The sequence below is a fragment of the Coloeus monedula genome (assembly GCF_965178545.1).
Source record: "Coloeus monedula genome assembly, chromosome: 7".
In the NCBI taxonomy this organism is placed as follows: domain Eukaryota; kingdom Metazoa; phylum Chordata; class Aves; order Passeriformes; family Corvidae; genus Coloeus; species Coloeus monedula.
Genome location: NC_138787.1, coordinates 28,178,647 through 28,199,201, shown reverse-complemented (window position 1 = coordinate 28,199,201; position 20,555 = coordinate 28,178,647). Strand labels below are relative to the sequence as shown.

The following is a 20,555-nucleotide window of genomic DNA, read 5'->3' as shown; positions in this document are numbered from 1 at the left end:
AGTTAGCCACTGAATTACTTTCCTCTTTATACATTTATGCAATTCACAAATGTGACAGAAATAGCCTGTTATTGTGTTTTCTAGCTTTTCATCATGTCCCTTTGTACGTCACAGACACTAGTGCCATTCTAGATGGATGATTAGTAGTAGCTCTGTTATTCTCTATTTCAGGCACAATTTAAACCATTGGCATTCTGCATTACTTGCAAAGGCAGTTAATTCAGTCACCGAACAGAGATATATTTTTTAAAATAAAAACCATAAAATAACAATACCCAACACCACCCACTCCAGCATTATGGGGATTATAGTTATTACACAGTCATTCTGTGCACCTCCAAGCTTCTTGCCTATTATTTTAAGTTCATCCTTAAAGGTTATGGATTTAATTTCCTCCTTATTTTCTAAAGCTCTGGTTTTGATACAGAACATGTATGTCCTTTGTCTTCACCTAATTCCTATTTGTATATATGTAGATAAGTGGGTTTTACTTGTACGAGCTTCTTTTCAGTAATTCGTATTTGGTATTAACTTAGGTCGGTCTTGTTGCTGTTGCTGCACACAGCATCTGAGACTCAACGGTTTTCAAAAACACCAGGTCAAAGGCTTTGAAGTTTTGAGACAACATTTTTAAGATAAACATAACCCAGCAGGAAAACAGGCCAAGAAATGAACCTTGGGAGACAATCTCAGAGTACCAGTGCAATAACGGCCACTAATAATATAATAATTATATTTTCAAGCCATCTTAAAAAATTACCAACATTTGAAACTTCGGCCAACAGGGAAGGGGAACAGTTGCAGGATTCAAAGACTTGAATTATGTTTTAATATAGAGTCTAGATAATTCCCTATGTTTACTGATGAGCTGCCTATTCACTCATATTCTTTCCCACACATTTCAAATCAGCACTTACCAGTACCGGAACTTGGAACCCAAAGTGAAATAATGTGCAAAAAAGTTCTTCTGAGGGGGCAGTGGTCTGTCCAAACGGAAGAACGTGTGATGCTCAACACAAGCTTTCCACAAATTCTTACATGCTCGGTAATTCACCATATTGAATCCCAATAATGTTTCTCTAGATTCATGCTAAAAAATGAGAAAAATATATTTCAGGTAAGAATTATTTCAAGTTACTTTTGAAACTAAGATAAATATTGTTGACTTTGGGGCATTTTTTTTAAATCATGCTTTTTGAAGTGGTACTCTAATTTTCTATTAACTTTATGTACAACAAACCCTTTTAAAATACCTTTACAATTTCTTTGAAGAATTTTTTTTTGTTCCCCTGGGTTGTGGTTTTTTTTTTTAAAGAGCCTGCTCAAAGGTTAACAGTCTGTTTAGTCATCTAGAAACAAGTCTAAAAGGTATGACCCAAACTACATGAAAATGATTCCATGATCTGAGAGCTCAAAGACAATGTGCCTCTCTGTTCAAAACTACAGTCAAGATGAGCAATTGTCATGCACATGTGGCAGCTGGAGATTGGAAACAGGTATTGATTTCAAGAGCAACTGATGTGCCTGCTTCTAAATGATTCATTAAATTCCTGGGAAATGCAAGAAGCAAAATAGCAAAGCAAGCTAAGCTACTCTGCCTGTTGAGAGAGCTTGATAAAAACCCTCTGTATGTCCAGAAATATCATCAGCATTCTTCTTTCTCTTCCCAGTACTAAATTCTCCCCAACATTTTGCACACCTTAACTGATTTCACTTAGTAGTAAAGTCCTTTTCCAAGTTAAGCTTTTGTTGGTGTGCTCATCTTTAGATCTGATGAGAAACCAAGGCAGATACCTGCAATTCTTCACCCAGTGTTGTATTCAGGAACAAGAATGACACTGTATTTTCAGCTACATGACAAATTTAAGGTAAAATAAAATGGATTTAAAACAAACAGCAAACTCTTAAGTATTTATTGATGATATTTAAGAAATTATATCCAAGAAACTAAACACTGATATTTTAATTCAATTACAAATATTACTTATATCTGTTCTTAATTTCCAAGTTTTGCCAATTGCTCTCTGTATTTTCTAGACATGTGAACAGAAGCATTTAAAAATTACAAGTCAGAAACAAGATAACAGAAATTAAGTCCATTACCTATGCAGTCATAAAAAGCTTTATCAACAATGTAAAAGGCAAACAATATAAACAAGGTAGATTACTATTCTGCAAGAGAGCAACTATGTAAAATTATGGACTGCTCTCATCTGGATCCAGTAAAGGATGAAACAGCTAAGATTTTAGATTCTAACAAAAAGTTCTCATGATGTAGCAAATTTTCATGTTCTGTCAGCCTTTTGAACAGTTGGAAAAGAAAAATTGACAAGTTATATGAGCTGATGATCATGCATTTTAATGTCATTCAAAGTATTATAATTATGGGTTGGGAAAAAAAAATATAACCTGCTTTTTCCCCTAGTTTGTATTCCAGAAAATGAGCTGATCGGAATTTCATGCCACCATCTGATCAGTAGATCAGACATGAAGCATGAAGGAAGAGCTGGTATGGCAGGATGAGAAGGAGCTGCAAAAGATCAACTTAATTGTAATTCGAGACAGCACTTTCACAGGAACTTGGTGCGCTAGAGCTTTAAAGGTACCTTAACAATAGTTCTATTCATAGCTTTTAAAGCTTTCATTGCAGTGCGGGGAGAACTGATTCTCAAACCCTTCCCCTTCATCTCAATTACAGCTAGGAAACATTGTTTAAGATAAAGAATAATATATGATATTGGCTCCTAAGTGCACTCATCCTTCCCCTATTCACCCTTGCAGGCTCTGTAATATTCCAGTGTAACTTGGGCACCTGAAATTCATCTTTGCTGATGATTCTGGGGCACAAGATCTGGTTCTACTGCTGAATTTAGAACAAGGTTGCCCCTGTCTTCCCTGAAAACAGCAGGCTTGAATCAATGTGGGCTCAGCGTAAGACCCCAAGCTGACATTAGTAATGTCCATGGTACTTCAGCCAAAAGCACATAAAGTAACAGGACAATTACACCGCAGCCCTGCAGCCCATGGAATGCTTTTACAGCACAAGGCTCCAGCAAGATGCACAATGCTCTATGGTATTGACAACGACATACAGGCATTTCAGGGGGTTATGTCTGTTGAGATCAGTGTTAGAAGACTACCTCATGGAGCCACAGCACGATTCTGTTCCAAAATTTTTATCTTACTAATTGTGTCTGTGGTTTCTATTAAAGAGAAGAAAACAGTCTGCTTGCTATGGAAAGGAAGAGGGAAGCAGCTGGGATGCAATACTGGTAATGAAGCTCTGGGCCCCAGCACAAAACTACAGTAAGACAAATAGAGGTAGGGTATAGTCAAGTCCAAGTCATCTTTGTGGTTCCTATTATTAAAAAAAGGCAAAACAAACAAAAAAGCAGACTGGACACTGGTGCTCCTCTCACACAGAACAGCTCAGTACTTGAACAAGCACCTTGAGTGGGGCCATTCATTCAAACCTACCTTTGCCTGCCTTGAAACAGTGACTCCACAGCAGATCTCTTGCTGCTCAGGAAAGAAACTGGGTTGAAAAACTTACTTGCTAATGAAACCCTTTTACTTTGGCTAAGCAAGGAAAAATCCCAGAAAAAAGCACTAATTCCCTACCCCATCTCAGAAAGACAAGACTTGTGCTTTACAAGGGCAGATGCTCCCCATACTCAACATATTTCAGAAACAGTGGGCAAAAGTCCTGTGAAAGCTTAAATGCAGCACAGATACTTCTGCCAGTAGTATTTGCTATTCACAAAAAAAGTGCAACACTAACTTTGATAGGATTAGGCAGCAATTAAGTAGGCATCTAATGAATGCCAGTGCTACTTAAGATCAAATATGTGCTTGGGCAGATAAGCCCATGCATCACCTTGTGATTTCAGACCAAGTTTTTCTAAAAGTCAGTCAAAAAAAGTCGAAGCTCAAAGCACAAACTTCAGATACATAAACTATAACTTAAAAAAATAAAATCAATTTTTTTGGCCACTCACTGAAACTAGGTTTCAGTTATGGCCAGAAACCTATCATCTTGTTTAGTTCCAGATTCAAGTCATTTTTCAATAGACATATGGCCTCCAAAAGAGCAAAAGAAAATGCTGAACAGCTTCTTTGGCTGTCAAAGAATCAAGACCACAAAAACATGCTGGATGGCATTAAGAGCTTGATGCTGGCTATTGATATTACTACAACTAAATCGTGCAACTAAATAGAACCAGAGAAGTTTAAGGAAACATCTAGAAAAATGAAACTACTGAATTATTCTCAAACAGCTTCAAACATGTAAGGGAAGCAGCATACAGAACAGGCAGAACAAAGGCAGATACAGTGGAAAAACCTGCTATTGAAGTAATGGCTCAGGGGGCTCCTAATGTTGGAGGAATAAGTCCTACATATAACATACTTTCCCCCCACAAAACCATAAAACAACAATGGAAAAAAAAATCTACTCCAGTGGATATATGCTCCAGCTATATGATTGTCAGAATACTCCACCATACTCAAGATTGTATTATACCACCACTGGAAAACAACTATGACATTAAACTGCTTCATCTCACTTCATTTAAGTGATTTATTTAAACACAGATTTAATCTAATAAAAGTAGGCAAATAGTTCTTTACTTATGTTGATGCCTTTAAGCTATGCCAAGTCAGGGAATAAATTTAATAGGTGATTACAAGATAAGGCACTTGCACTTTTGAGGACAGTTACAATTAAAAGCTCTCAACACTCATTAGCAGCATCTGAAAAATATCTTTTTATGATTATAGAAAAGTGTATATAGCCCAGCTGGGAAAAAATAAAACCAGTGAAACATTCCTTTCCCAAGTCCACTAACTTAATATTCTACAGCATCTCAGCTTTGCATTCAAATAACTGCGGTTTCTCAGATGTACAATTTGTTACATATTTACACACAAGTTTGAAACACATCATCAGCATACCATGAATGTATTTCCCCTGCCACATCATAAATAGGTGATTTAAAATATGCACTCAAAGCACTAGACCAGAGATATTTTACATACCAAATGTGCAATCACTGAGTCACTTCACCTAGTTTCTGCTGCCTAAAGAGAGTCATTTAGGCTCCCTTTATTGTTAATGGGAGTGAAAGCAAAAGGAAGAATATACCACCAGAGAGCAACTTAACCCATCCTAAAATGTACTTCCAGTTCAGATGTTCCAGCCTTCGCACCTTTGTGTGTGATTACTACAGAGGAAGTCTAACAGTGAGCCTTGGGGAGCCAAGTAACCATGAACAGAAAATACATTCTTTTAACCTAACTGAAGCTGAATATAGGTGAGATGAATCTTATCCTATGAATCTAGTCAGGGAAAGTAAATCTGGAAACAAGAATTTTAATATTAGCTGTGATTAAAAAATTAGTTTAAGTAGGACTTCTTTGGAAGCCAAATTTGAACTTTGATCTTAAGATATTCACTACTTGGAATGAATGAAAATTAAGTTCTTGCCACCAGTTTTCATCTGATATTCAGAGTTTAAAGAAAAACACTATAAGGCTTTTTAATTTGTTGGCTTGGATAAGATGTCTCAGAAGAGAAATTACATTCATTATAAAAACTACATTCTCATGCAAGTAACAATATGTAGAGTATTAAAAGGTAACAGGGAAACAAGATGAGAAAGCTATCTTTGTATTACCTTCTCTTATAAGCAGATTTTTTTTCTGCAGAAAATAGAGGAAACAGTCAAGTACACAGTATGCAATCCTACTTTATATCTAGGTATCTTAATGTTCAAGGTCCTGAAATCTGCTACCACAGCATTTTCATCAAGTTCTGATTTAGAAAGCAACTGCAGTTCATAATTTCTGAATTCCAAATAAAACTCCAAATTCTCATCTCACATGCAAATACCATTTCCTGCAACTGTAATGGAAGTTACACACACTGGTATCAAGACAAAATTTGACCTCCGGGCTGTCAGAGATCAGCTTGCCTTTGAGAACAAGCATGTAGCTCCAGTGGGGTTTTACAAAAATGCTGTGTCCCCACAATACAACATTCCCCCCCATCTTTTTTGTATCACCATTTTTCTGCCCATGTTGCATAATGTCTGCTCACATTGACAGACACTCCTGTTCACTTCATGATTTTATTTAAGATACACCTGTTGTGTACCTGTACGACCCCTGTTTTCAGCATTAGTACTAGTCACCAGACATTGGCCTGATCTGACAGAACAGGTGTTTCCTCTTCATATTTTTCTTGTTTAACCATATTGTCCCTAAACCTGGAACAGCCCTATAGTACTCAAGATGCATTTCTGCACAGAATCATCTTTTATATCCAGTCTGTAACTCTGTATTTCAGGTCTTCAAATCATAGAGTCATCGAACATTAAGGGTTGGAAGAGACCTTAAAGATCATGTAATCCCAACCCACCTGCCATGGGCAGGGACATCTCCCACCAAAACAGGTTGCTCAAGGCGTTGTCCAACCTGGCCTTGAGCACTGCCAGGGCTGTGGCACCCACAGCCTGTTCCACTGTCTCACCACCTTCACAATAAATCCTTTCAGTTGTAAGAATTGCACAAAACCTCTTAACTAATCTGATGAGTTAATCACATAGTCATATTTTTAATAAATTTCTCCATCTTCCCCCAGTGCTATGTCTGTGATGGAAGCTCATCTCTTGGGGGCACAGAACAATCCATTTCTTGCTGAATTAAATGCACAGTGGTCCTGTGGTGCTTCATGGGATAGCAAACACGTCAAGCAGTGAAACATTCAGCTCCAACCTTTTCCATAAGAAATTCAGAAGTAGGCATAAAAATTTACCACATGTAATTTAGAAAGTACAAAGAAATTCTTATCTCTTCTATTTAAATATAAGTAATAAAGTCATCATGTATTACCAAATCTGAATAATAGAAATCAACATGTTTATCAAACATTAACTTACAAGCATATATGTAACTGAAGCAGCATTAAGCGCTACCTTTAGTTTTAATTTGGTTCTTATGACATTTAAATTTAATATTGATTTACTTGCAACCTTTTCCACATTTATCTTCCATAAACAAGTTACATTTCCTGCATACAAATGCAAAACTAAAAGGATCTAAAATATAAGGCAAATCAAATTTAAAAAAAAATCTTATAAAGCATTGTAATCATCTACTTGAAACATGAAACAGCCAGAATGTTGGTGAAACTGGACTTTTAATTGCAGACAAAACCAAGAATCAACATAGTATCAGTCAGTATAATGCAGATATATGGTAGAAATGATTTCATTGCTTTCAGATCAAATTTAAGATAGTACTCACCAATTCTTTCCTAAGTTGAATAAAAAACTGCTTGCACTTAAAAGAAATTTTTACAATCTTCAACCTAAATGAAAAATAAAACCACAATATTTAAACATTTCATATACTGAATCATGGTTAAAGGCTTAAATACACCTACTAAAAATATACTTTCTAGAGAGATGAGATTTCATTTCCATAGACAAAAAGTAAGGTATCAAAGATTAAATAAAATAGTTTGTATAATTTGAAATTTATGGGCTGTGTATTTACATTATCCATCAAATTCAGTTGTTTACATCCTAAACCCAAGGCAGTTGCTAATTTTGGTATCTTTTCCCCATTCCAAAGCCCAAAGAGCCTTTCTATCCCCAGGTCATTCCAGGCAGATGATCTCTTTTCTGAGGCTGCTTTCATTATCCCTCAGAATATGAAAAAATCCTTTGAGCTTCACCTGATCCCTGAAAGACATTATTTCTCTATGTTCTTACACATCTTTAAATATAACCAGAACTTGTTTTAGTAAAATAGCTAAGATAAGATATAAGCACAGAGATAGGACTCACGACCTTGGTTTTTATAAAGTTAACGAAAATAATCACACTATTAAGAGGAAAATAATATTTACAGTATCACATGACAGGGAAAAATCTGCCTACAGATCTGTTCACCTTTCAAGTTACCTATAAATATATGAAATACTGACAGTAATTCCAGACTGTTTTGGGTGGTCACTCTAATACTAGTTATGCAACATGGCAAAAGACAGGCTGTATTTCCATCACAATCTAATTATATACTTTTTCAAAGAAATGTAGTATGAGGATAGTCAACGTATTTTATTAAATATACAGGAGTATCACTTTGGTCAAGAAAAAAGTGAGGTTCAAACTGTACAAAGAAAAACATGGTAACTTTCGTTACTTGAAAAATGAACAACTGATACAATACTGCAAAAGGACTGGAATTACTACTTGCATATTTATCACTTGCTGAATAAAAAACCCTTTAGACCAGGAAGGATGAGAAGCAAAACATTACAGACACCTAAGTTGGATATCTTCTTCTTAACTTAATCAAATAAAGACATTTTTCTTCAGGGGATTATTCAGAGCAGGAACCTAAGTGGAATGTCCTAATTAGTTGGGAGAGTCTCTATCTGCAGTAACATAAGGGCATTCTCTGAACATTAGTGTTTAAATTATGCTTGTTTACATCTTTTCCCATTTCTTTTTCCTTTCCTAGCCTTGCCATTAGTTTAACAGTTAACAATAACAAAAAAAAAAAAGGGAGCAGCAATAACTGTCCTATTTGTTAGTCTGGGTTTTTTTAAAATTCTTAACAAGTTCTTGCTATCAGAGTTAGTTTCTCAAGGATTTGGAACTTTAAGGGGAGTTACATCTTATGTACTGAAATCAAATTATTCCCCTGGCAATGCATCAATCTTCTTAGAACCTCCTGCGACAAAAAATTGCTTAAGGGTAATGTAGTCTGGATCTTATATTTGCTGGACAGGACACACACTAGTGATTATTAACAGTCTGACTGTGGGAAAAACAGAAAAAAAATTAGTAGACTATTTAGGCTGCAGTTAATCAACAAGTATGTTATTACTAATTTCCTAAAATTTTGGTGTACAGTGCAATTAAAAGAACATTTTAATATATACCTTTTCTAAAAAAAGAGTTCCATACACTCTGCAACATACCTGATTTGCTTAGCAATTATTCCGTTTATAAAAACATTTACTATCTTTTATTCTTTGGGTTTCTTCTTCTGCTAAAGAAATTACTGCCTTTGGTGCTTTACAAACTCAGAGTAAGAATAATACATACGGAGTTTTAATCTCATCTCATAATTTAGGCTCACAGAGTGAGGTCAGCTGATTTTTAAGACTGAAACCATTTGGAACAGACTCAAAGCTGTAACATTAGCCAGTAAGGTCTAACTCAAATCAAAAGAGCTGCCATTCAAGTATAAAGAAATGACTCAGCAAAGCTCATTCTCAGCTATTTAAAAAAAAATACAGCAAATAAGAGAATACTCAATACTGCTAATACCCTGCTAGGCACTAAATGAGCATATCCATACTCAGCCCAAGGAAAAGGCATGTCTGCCTACGTTTCCTTTCTCTGACTGTTGGCAATGCTGCATATCCAAGGAGAAGCATAAGAACAGGCAGGCATCAGTATTACTTTCCTGGTATGATTTTCCCATCTACAGTCACCTCAGACATCCTAAATAATAAAATATATATTTTTAAACGAAGAGATATTTAAAAGTCCTAGTCTAAAATGCAGATTGTACTCAAAACACATGGAAGGAGTCTCATGATACCAAGCCCTGGTTCTCACTAAGAGCTTTACCACCCTGACCCTTGGGAGGGTGATAAGGCAGGACTTGAGCAATCCAGCAAATTTCTTGAGCAAGACCTCTTTGGCACAGGTTCTGGACCAGTCACCCAGGGAAGATGCTCTTGGTAGCCCAAGTCACAAACAAGAAAGGATTGTCCAGATTTAGTAGCCAAAGACAAATTTGGCTCCAGCAACTGTGAGACGGCGAAGTTACAGATTTTAAAGTGGAGGGACGCAGCAGACTAAACCATTGGTTCATGAGAGGAAACTCCAGTTTGTTCATTGTTCTGGTGGGCAAAATCCCACAGAAGCTGCCTTTTGGTCACAGGAACAGAGGACAGACAGCCAGTCTTAAAGGACAATCTTCTCAATCCAGAACAATCCTGATGTGCTAGAAAACATGCCAGCATGAGAAGAGGACAGCCAAGACAGAACTGCTGACGGGGCTCAAACACAAAAGGAAGTGTACAAGATACATAAGCAGGACTAGAGACCAAGGAGGAACACTGTACTACCTAATCATTCAGGGATAAAACTAGGAAATCCACAGCACAACTGCAGTTTCAACTGGCACTGGATGCAAAAGGCAATAAAGCTTTCCAGAGATACATCAACCACAAACAACAGGCAAAGGAAAGCACGTTTCCAACTGCTGAGCAGGTGGTCTAGTAACAAAGGAAAGGCTGACATACTCCATGACTTCTCCTTTGGTCTTTAATCTCCTTGGATTCCCAGGTCTCTGTGCCTGGTAGCAAAGTCTAGGGAAAGGAGGAATTATCTACAGTACAGGAAGATCAAGTTAGGACACATGGGATAAAAGGCAGTGTCCTTTGTTTTCCCCTATTTCTAACTTGTCTTCCTCCTGTTTAACTTCTCCCCATGATCAAAAGGTTCAAAAAAAGCAATTCAGATATTATATCAAATTAAGAGGGAGAGGGCAAAGGCATTGTACTTGATTGTTCTCTAAGCAATACAGTTAAATCTTTATTTCCTCCCACATATATGCGTGTCTAGCCTCTCACTCATCTCAAAACTCAGCTTCGGGAGTACTGAAACATGGGTATCCAGATATCCACTGGACCCATAAAGCACTGGGAAGACATTACACAGCTCCAGTTGTACAGGAGCAAGAAGAAGTGGAAGCAAAAGGAAGAGGTAACAGTACAACTGGCACAGGAGCAGCAGCATGATTATGGATAAAAAGAAAGGGTAATAGGTCTATTACTGAGCTATATTGTGGAAACTGGTATTTCAGATTATTACTCATAGCAAAAGAAAGCCTCTAACAGGGTGAAATGGGGAAGGGTGCTTCTTTTTTTTCTTTGTAAAGACCAATTTTGGTGGTAACTATAGTCTTCACAGGAAGAAATTAATACCCCTGATGTCAGCTGATATGGTTGAATACAAGGAAGAACTGTTTAGGTAATTACACACATACAAAAAACCACACTAAGAATTTAGATCAGCATCCCTGGCATGCAAACAATATGAAGCAGAACTCACAGAAACCTCCAACTTCCATTAGGGATGTGTAGCTTAATTATGACTTAGATCGTACATACTCAGTAATTTACCAGTGTGCTTTACAGAACCTATTTCTACTACTGCTGTTTTCCCCAAAATAACAGCAGTAAAATCAGACTGAAATAAAACCTTCCTTATTATTACACCACTCAATTTATAAAGCAGCCTTAGCCTAGAAATGGCTCCAACATTTCAAAACTCTCACCACATGAAGGATATCTTTCCTAGAATGTGTCACTATTATAAAGGCAGGTCTGACTGACCAGTACAGTAGTTTCACACTTATCATTGCAAGATCCTGTTTTAATTTACCCTATAATCATGAAGACTGGAAATTTACATGCTTTGTCTCAGACTTACTTTTCTTCAAATAACATATAAGTAAAATGTTCACCATGTTCAGTTGTACTGGCTGCAGATAACACTTTGATATAGCTTCGTTTTTTCTTTCTCTCTGAAAATCTACTAGAATTCAATCACACTGTTTCTCAGCTTGGTAAACCACAAAATATGTAACACCCTACAATGAACCTTGAGACTAAGCTTAGCACAGAACCAGAGTATCTCAGAAACTCACTGGGTTGCAGAAAAGATCAAGTGCACATCAGCAGCAAACAAAAATGCAAAATCAGTAGCAAATGAACAGTTCTCATCATTTCTCTAGGACAAACAGCTTTTGTGCCTGGTGAACTAATGTCTGTTATGATAATCTCATATGACTGACTTCACCCACTCAGAATGCAGCTATAGCAACTCAGTGACACAAGTAGTAAGGCTGTCAAAGTGGATTCCAGGCAAAGGAAACCAAGGGAAGGTTACTTCTGCAGGAACTACAAAAGGCATCGGGGAAGGTGATACAACTTCTGTAGAGCACCACAGAGCACTTCTAAAGAGCACTACAGAAGCCACAGTACAGAAAAAAATTTCTCTTTCTTTCCTGATCATATAAGAATAAAGAGTAGGATCCCAGCTTAAGCAGTAGGATATTTAATGGGGATAAGTCCATCTTTACAGAACAGCTTTAAAACTATTTCAGATAAAAGAAATAAATGACAGCATTTTCTGCACTAAATGCACTATCATAAAAATTATTATCTAAGGATGAAGAGATGATAATATCCTGAATGCTCCACCTCAGCTATTCAGAAGTACCATAACTACATTAAATTTAAAATTACAATTAACTTACAAGTCACAAAACAGGTAAGAGAAGTCAATCTCCAGGTTAATATTTTTCAATTCAACTGTGTCTTTAAAGACTGTAAGCTGGACAATCACACTGGCCCAGGCTATACAGTTAATTAAATATTAAGTATGCTTACAAACGGAATTAAAATTCATTACCGTTTCATTAGAGTATCAAAGTTGTTTAACAGCACAGCATGCAGACCAGGACAAAACCCCACCAAAATATTCCCCATAGCACAACATAAGATAAATAATTTCAACATGATATGATACAACTCAAGTTTCAGTCTTTCTCAGAGTGGTAAAAATATTTTGAAATAGCAAATAAAAACATTAAACAGCTGTCCTTACCACTGAAAGGTGTTAATTCGTACTCTGTTCTTAAAAATTAGTATTCCACCTGACATCACTCCAATCATTATTTCATTGTTACTCTGATCCTTTAAAAGAAAAGAGAAAATTACTTGGAAGAACAAAATAAATATCTCTTGAGACTTCATATGTATTTATTCTCATCTCCCTCAAAACACACAAATTAATGTGGAAGGCAATGTGTTTTAATAAGACAAATAAGAAATTAAATTATTCACTCATATTAAGGACAAACCTGAATGTTTGCTCTGAGTTCCTTATAAGTTACCACAAAAATTTAACTTCTCAAGTTAGATCGCCTTTCAAGAACTTTGAAGAAATAAATACAAAAGTATTCTAGTTTATTAAGAACAGCAGCACTAATAGACTGGTTTGGCAATTGCTACACTAAAAGCAACCAGCAACTTCAATTCCTACCTGAAAGGAAATTGCAATCTCAGAACACAGAGAGGACAGATTCTAAAACAAACAATACTGTAAGCATATTTAAATAGCACATTTTTCCTGAAATATCTTCGCACTCTAATCAAGCACATGCTATAGAACTCTCAATATGTGTGCAAAAGCAGTGGATACAAGTGAGCAGCTAAGTGGGGTACATTTCCAATTCTATTCCAACTTTCTCTAGCCTTAGGGTATAGGACAAGAATACTTAAAAACTAGGCATGTCAATTACTAAAAATAATGTTATTTAGAGGCTTTGCAGAAATGGTAGCACTGTACTGACATGTTAAGATCATTTGAGTTAAGAGCTTGAGCTACTTGCTTTACCAGGTAAAACTAACACTCTATCAAATTATAGTACCTGACATTCACAGTTCACTCTATATTTTCATGATTTATAATTTGGTTCTAGTAGGAACCAAATTAAATATTTTCAAAGCTGACAGATCCTTAAATATCAAATGCACATTCAACAAGCACATTTTTCTTATTCATCAGTAGCCAACTGAACTGGCATTCAAGCCAACAAAGCTCAACCTGACTGACACGCAGATAACTAAGCACAAATTTAAGTGAAGAAATACCCTCACTAGAGTGAAATAGTGGATATTCAATCGGTAAATCCCAGTTAGGCACCTAATAAGATAATATTTTTTTCTTTTTTTCTCTTGTTAGCAGAAGCCAGGAAGGCTCACTAAAAAGGAAAGTGTATTTTTCCATAAATCTCAGATGAATCCATCTTTACATTGCAACACCAGTTCATCCAGACTTACCCTTGCATAGTGCAATTCAACTCCATAAAGTTCTAAGGTACGTGCTGTATTGAGATAATTGAACTCTGCTTCTGCAGGAGACAACCCTCTGAAAGAAAGCAGCTAAATCAGAAATGTTCTAACACGACCTCCCACATCAGGCTCCCCAGTGAGCGCAGACAGAAAATCTGCGTTCATTTTACTACTTCTACCCCCACCCAAAAATTTTAACAGAAAATAATGTTTCCACAAGAACCGAGTCTTGACAAGCGCCCACAACACATTTTATTTTAAAGCACTTTATCATTTAAATGTTTGTGGAGCCCTAGAATCTGGAAATTAGTTTTACAATCCTGTTTTTGGCATTGGTAATTTAAATTACCATCAATTCATTTAAATGTCTTTACCCTAGCTAAGAGAATTTTCTAAGCCTTTATCTGAAATGTAACATAACATTCAGTAGTTTTGAAAGCAACAAACATGCCCCAATCAAGCAAATGTTTTACAAATACTGCTTATATTTTGTTAAAATTAGCTGTAACAAAAGGCACTGAAGTTCTAAAATATGAAGGAACCATCACTGGAAAGTACCACAATGTTACATACTGAAAAAAAAAATATTTTCCATTGCTTCATTGCCTTTTCCTCTTTCAGAAAGGTCACAGACTTGCACACAGGAAAGAGCAGATATTGAAGAAAAGGACTTTGTTACTTCTAAAGTAACTCTTTTACTAGTGAGAGCATCATGACAACAAAGCCCTTATGCTCAGAACATTCCCCCAAGACTGAAAGAAACTCTTAAAGAAAATATATCCAGCTAAGTTAATATCCTAGATAATACACACAAGTACTGTTTTCAGAGCACCTTTAACTTAACATGTTCATTATTTAACTAATTTAAATATGGATATTCTGTATAGACCATCAATGGTATTTATTATACAGATAATCTCCAAAGAAATCACATTATCTTAAAAAAGCCAACCAAAACCAACCAACCAATCAAAAAACCCAACACCCCACCCACCCTGAAACCTTTAAGAAAAAATACTATTTTGTTTTATATAATAGCACAGCATCAGCAGTCAGGATTTGACAAAGTCAGTATCTTCTGATGTAAATCCTTACATGTGCTGCTGATGTAATTTTGCTATTTCTTTTTCAAAGTCTTGAGGCTGGCTAGGGATGAAAGAATATTCTGAGAGGTAGCCTGGCAAGTTTTCTGAATGGTTGTAGTCTCCCAGCTCGGCTAAAATATTAAAAAGAGAGGTTATTGTTTATCACTGATGTACTTGGCATTGTGCAATGCCCCCAAATTCACATGAGTCTGCTCCCACATAATTTATGATCTACAGCAAACAAAAAGAGAGAAGACATTTGAACTCCCCTTTTCCACTTTGAATAAACAGTCACATTCTCAGTGAACACCATGGAAATTATTTAGAGAGAGCTTTGATTATGCCCTTATGAAGGAAGTTTGTAATGTTTAATTTTTAATAGACAAATTAATCCATAAATGCTGTTATTACAGCTAGCACTAAGTAGGATATATATATATATATGTAGGATAGTATTCAATTTTTCTTTTATTGTATTCAATTTTTCTTTTATTATTTTACCTTTGCTTGTTTTCATGTGATTACACAATTTTATTCTTTTAACACTACAACTGCTACTTCATCATGAAGATCTGCAAAAACCACCAACTCATTCTGCAGCAAGATACATTCAGAAGCATTAGAAAAATATTTTTTGCACATTCAGTTGTATGTACGGAAAGAAGTACACATACGTACATCTACACTGAAATCACTAAAAGTGTATTTACGTAATTTCTAACACTTTCCTAAAATTATAAGAAATAAATTACACTCACATTTGTCAGAAAAAAACCCATATAAACAACATTTGCTAAAAATACAGTCTTTGATGCCTTTGTAAATACAGTAGAAAAAAATTCAGCTTTAAATATCTCCAATCCCTGTAACAGATCTACAGTGATAGATAAGAAACATAAAATGAAAAGTGGAAAGATAACACTAACACATCATGATATGGGGTCCTGGGCAGGCCTAGTGACACTGACAAGACGGATGAAGGCACTTACGGAGCAGGAGGATGAGGAAAGGAAGGGAGGGTAGGAAAAAGCTCTGAGTCACTTGCATCACCACAAACAAATCCTATTTTAAATAATTTAAAAACTAGAAAATTGGGCCAGATTTTATAACAGAATGCATTCCTTGCTGAAATCCAAGGGTAAAGGACTGAGATCTGTATCTGCTATTTACATATATTTATAAAGAATATAGGAAGTTTATTACTAGGCAGGTACAGAAAACATTAGATAGAGCTCTGTATGCTGAAGAACTTAATGGCAGAAGGATCTCATGGATAAATGTAAATACAATACACTGTGCATGCCCACCAATTCTACAATATTAAAAAAAAAAAACCCATAGTGCATTCTTAATACCCTAAAATGTTATCAAGTTTTCATAGTTCCTGTTACATTATCAAATACTTTATCTCTTCTAAGACAACTCCCTATGGCATGACAGCATTTGCAGTACATTTTTCAGGCAGCTGAAGTGTGGGAGTTTTAAGAGAAACAAGTCTATTGATTGACCTAGAAAAAGGTGACCACTTAACAAAACCATGCACAAAACATGACATTAACATTACTACATATTTTTAATGAAAATATTAACATGGACACTATTTGTCCAATATGTACAAAGTATACAAAGTACTAATGTGGATGTAAGTATCTTTAACAGTAGAAAAACACATGATTATAGATGAATATATCAGGATTGCTTAACTCAATTTAAGTTTATGAAGAAAAACTGAGTGAGGAAGAAAACTAAATCTCAGTTTTCAAGACTCATCTACTCACTGGATGGCTTAAAATTGCCAAGATGGGTATTGAACTTTTTGGCCAGATATGACCAGAATTCCCTTTTCCACACTTATTTGGAAGTACACTGTATGGTATGTTAAAAATGTTTTAGTGTCTTAAGAAATACTTCTTAGTATCATTCTCAAGGCAAAAGCCACAACTCTACGCCTCAGAATACCCAGGAATAAAAGAGTATTGATTTGGGGCTTTCTAACAGCATGGCTTTAAGTATTTTTTCCATCTCCAATTCAGCAAAATATGCTGGGGGAGGACAACCAATCAATTTCCTTAATCATGAGAAAATTAGCACCATGCCCACAAACACCACAATATAATGCCATACAAAGTGCATTCTTTAGAAACTAATCAATAAGACTTTTTATATATTTCAGTACTAACAAGTATACAAACATTAATTATACTTACATTGAACAGCATAGGAAGCCAGAAGAGCAGCAGTATTGTAAGGACAGGGCAATCTGTTTTGTTTTTAAAATAAGAAATAAATAAAATTACGTGTTTCATATGACATTTGGCTATTTTGAAAACCCTAGTCTTTTAGAGTCTATGGACAAATTTGACAGGTAATTATTATAAACACTTCAACTTGCACAGACAGTTATTTATTCTTAATATATTTTTATTTTTGCGGGCAAAATCTCTCATTATTAAGTTTTTCTTGACCAAATTTACATTTAATGTTTAATACAGCAAAAATGTCTTACCTTCCAGTAAGAATGTCCTGCTTAATTTGCAAAAAGTACTGGTACCTTATTTAGAGAAGCAAATAAAAAAACTATAATTAAAAATAAAATTATTACATAATTTTTCATCAATTTAATGCATTTTTCTTTCATTTAGTGCAAAACAAACTTGGCATTCTGCATGCTATTTCTTAAACTCTAATGGGAAAGAAATGAAACTCCGCCTAGTAAAATAATAATACAACTTTGTAAATTAAATTACTTACAGGCTATGAAGTCATACATTATATTTCATGAAAAGGCTACAAATTTCACATTCTTCCTGCTTTGTACAGCAACCACAAGTTGAAGTTTGCATCTGTATATGGAGGTACCCTCATAGGAATGATTTCTACTCCAGGTAGACAGAATTAATTTATTTTCACTGAGTGTTTGATACTACCGTGTTTTCATTTATCTTAATTATTCTTAGTATTTTGAAGTTACATTGTTATTACAAAAGTTGTGGACTCTATTATGTCAAACACCTCTCAATTAACTTCCCTTGAACTTCCACAAAGTTTTTCTTTTAATTATGATGTGAAAAAAGCTTGTTTTAGAAATTAATCTAGTTTTTCCATGCCCACTCTTTCAAGTCAGGAAGGAGATGGATATAAGAAAAGGAATGGCCAAACACTTTAAAACAAACTATTTCCCACCAAACAGGGGCAGCAGAAACACCATGACTTAAAAACTCCAACAAGCCTGAAAGTACAAACAAGTTTCTCTCTAAATTACTTCCTTTGTTTCTCCAACAAAACCCAAATATTCTGTTAACGTATCAGAATGAGTCTTTTGTTCATTCCATTTAGTTCCTTCATATTGCACTCAGAGGTTTTAGAAAATTTCAACAAAGTATCATGTTTACATAAAGTGGCAAATCACACTAGAGACTGCAATGGGGTAACAAACAAGACTTATCAAGATGGCAGGATATTAGCAAAAGCTTAGATTTTCAGAAGAAAAATCCTTGCAACAGAGCATAAAAGCTGCTGTAGAATTTGTCTCTACTGCCTTTTTAATTTTTTAGTAATAGCTACACTGAGTGGCAAATTTAAACATCATTCCTGCTTTCTTATAAATTTATTTTGGCTTGGAACCTCCTACATTATTACTATAATAATAATAATCTGGTTTCCTTCTTGTAGTTCTGACTTAAAAGCTGGGCTATACCCATTAATTATAAACACCAACATTACATACAAAAAGCATCTAATATTAAATATTTCCCAATAATAACTTAAATTAAGACATTAAAGCCAAAAAATACCACTTTATTACACTTAACATGATTTCTTGTAACTGTGTGGTCTTCAAAAAGTGGATTAGCTATCACTTTAAAGGCTTCCATAGACATTTACAAATACACACACAGAAATCCAATAATTTACAAGCTATATAACAGTAGAAAGGTAAAACATTCCATGTTTGAAAGAAAATGAGGGAAAACATTTGTGAACTGACAAGCTAAAATTAGTCCCTGTGCTCAGCTACTACAAAACCATCAAAGATTCTTTAAGTGACCAGAAAGGCAAGAAGCTTAGTTTAAAAGGTATTAACCTCAAGAAGTTAAACCTTAGACACGAGCCAGGCTTTAGAGACCTCAAAATACTTCAAATACTTAAAATGCATATTGAAACAAGATGATAGATAAAGCAAAGTTTCTTTACCAATTAATAAATGCAATAAATTACAAGTTAAATTTATATATTAAATGGATATGCTTCACATGCTTTGCTTGAGCATCTCTTCACAAACATACAGCTGCACCTCCAATTTATTTTTCTTTTTTTGGTATAAAGCTTTATTAGAAGTATTTCTTGGTAAAAAGGACATCTTGGTTAAGGGACACCAAGCAAAAACACGTTCTGTCCACTGTTTTCAGTGAACAGTGAGGTTAATGGCTCGTTAGCCAACCACCCCAGTTTGAACACTGAAGCCTCACATATTATTGAGCAAAATGGGAAATCAATAGAAGCTTTAGCAAAGCAGATCAGCAAAAGCCTGAACAACTGACTCCACTAAACAACAAAGGCAGCACTGCATTGCCATGTTTTCATCTTGCTTATACAGCTGTAGCTAGGAAAGGGCAGGACAGAATTATCGCTAATGGAGTCAACGTCAATAAGCAATTCTTCCTGCCATGAGGAGAACTAATGAAGCTTCATTGCCTCCCAAGACAAGCTCCTGAAGCGAAGCTCTCCAACACACACTGAGCTCGCGCCGACCTCTCCTGACCTGGGGCATTCAAACCTGCCTCGCGCACGTGAATTCACAGAGGTCTAACAAGACCCGAGCTTGCACTGAACCTTTCCCTGACATCCATTCACACTGCTTCATGTGTCAAACCAATCGTCTGTTCTCATGGAATTTGTAAAAAAGGAGCATTTTTGAATGCTGGAATTGTCAGAAGCTTGCACTTTCTTTTCTTTTTTTTGAGGTGGGAATACTGATTATGCGAAAGGACCCATATTTGTGACATGGCATCCAAACTTCACTCCAAAAAAGCCCATGGATAACTCTCTCTTATAAGAATTTCAAATACAAATCAGTTTTCTCAGGGGCAACTAGGCCTATTAGCAAAAAAGGCAGAGCTGACCTAGATAAAGAAATCATACATTATTTCTCATTTAAAAGAAAGCTGCATTTATAGCTTTGGATTTAGAGAATAGCACTTGAACAATTTTCTGCTTTATGGTTTACTTCACACTGATCAACATTTATCCTTTTTTTCACCTCCTCAGGAATATAACATATTTTACTTTAATTCAAATAACATGTTTTTCGTTATTTTGATAGAATAAATTGACAAATTTTCCTTGAGTAAATATTTCAGTAAAACAAAGTCTCATCCAGGATCTCTGGGACTCATTTTAGTGAATTCTGTCTGCATAGATATGTGCAAAATTTTGTCCAAAATATGACAAATCAAAAGAAATGAAAAACAAATGTGGACTGAAATTTTCAGTGTTTTGGTACTTAGGTTTCAAAAGCT

At 35.4% G+C, this 20,555-nt stretch overlaps 1 protein-coding gene across 6 annotated transcripts in view; it reads right to left on the bottom strand.

The window, feature by feature from the left end:
* Positions 1 to 20,555, bottom strand: part of PTPN4 (protein tyrosine phosphatase non-receptor type 4) — a 114,692-nt gene that overhangs the window by 40,783 nt on the left and 53,354 nt on the right. For all 6 annotated transcript variants that reach the window (XR_014226590.1, XM_082285431.1, XM_082285428.1 and 3 more), the window contains exons 6-12: positions 17,543 to 17,587; positions 17,244 to 17,296; positions 15,047 to 15,167; positions 13,940 to 14,027; positions 12,702 to 12,790; positions 7,306 to 7,369; positions 918 to 1,090 (exon numbers count right to left, since the gene is read on the bottom strand). Coding sequence is in view for 5 of the 6 variants with exons in the window: in XM_082285431.1 (XP_082141557.1) it covers positions 918 to 1,090; positions 7,306 to 7,369; positions 12,702 to 12,790; positions 13,940 to 14,027; positions 15,047 to 15,167; positions 17,244 to 17,296; positions 17,543 to 17,587 (633 nt within the window). In the remaining variant the exon portion in view is untranslated. The remainder of the gene's footprint in view (positions 1 to 917; positions 1,091 to 7,305; positions 7,370 to 12,701; positions 12,791 to 13,939; positions 14,028 to 15,046; positions 15,168 to 17,243; positions 17,297 to 17,542; positions 17,588 to 20,555) is intronic.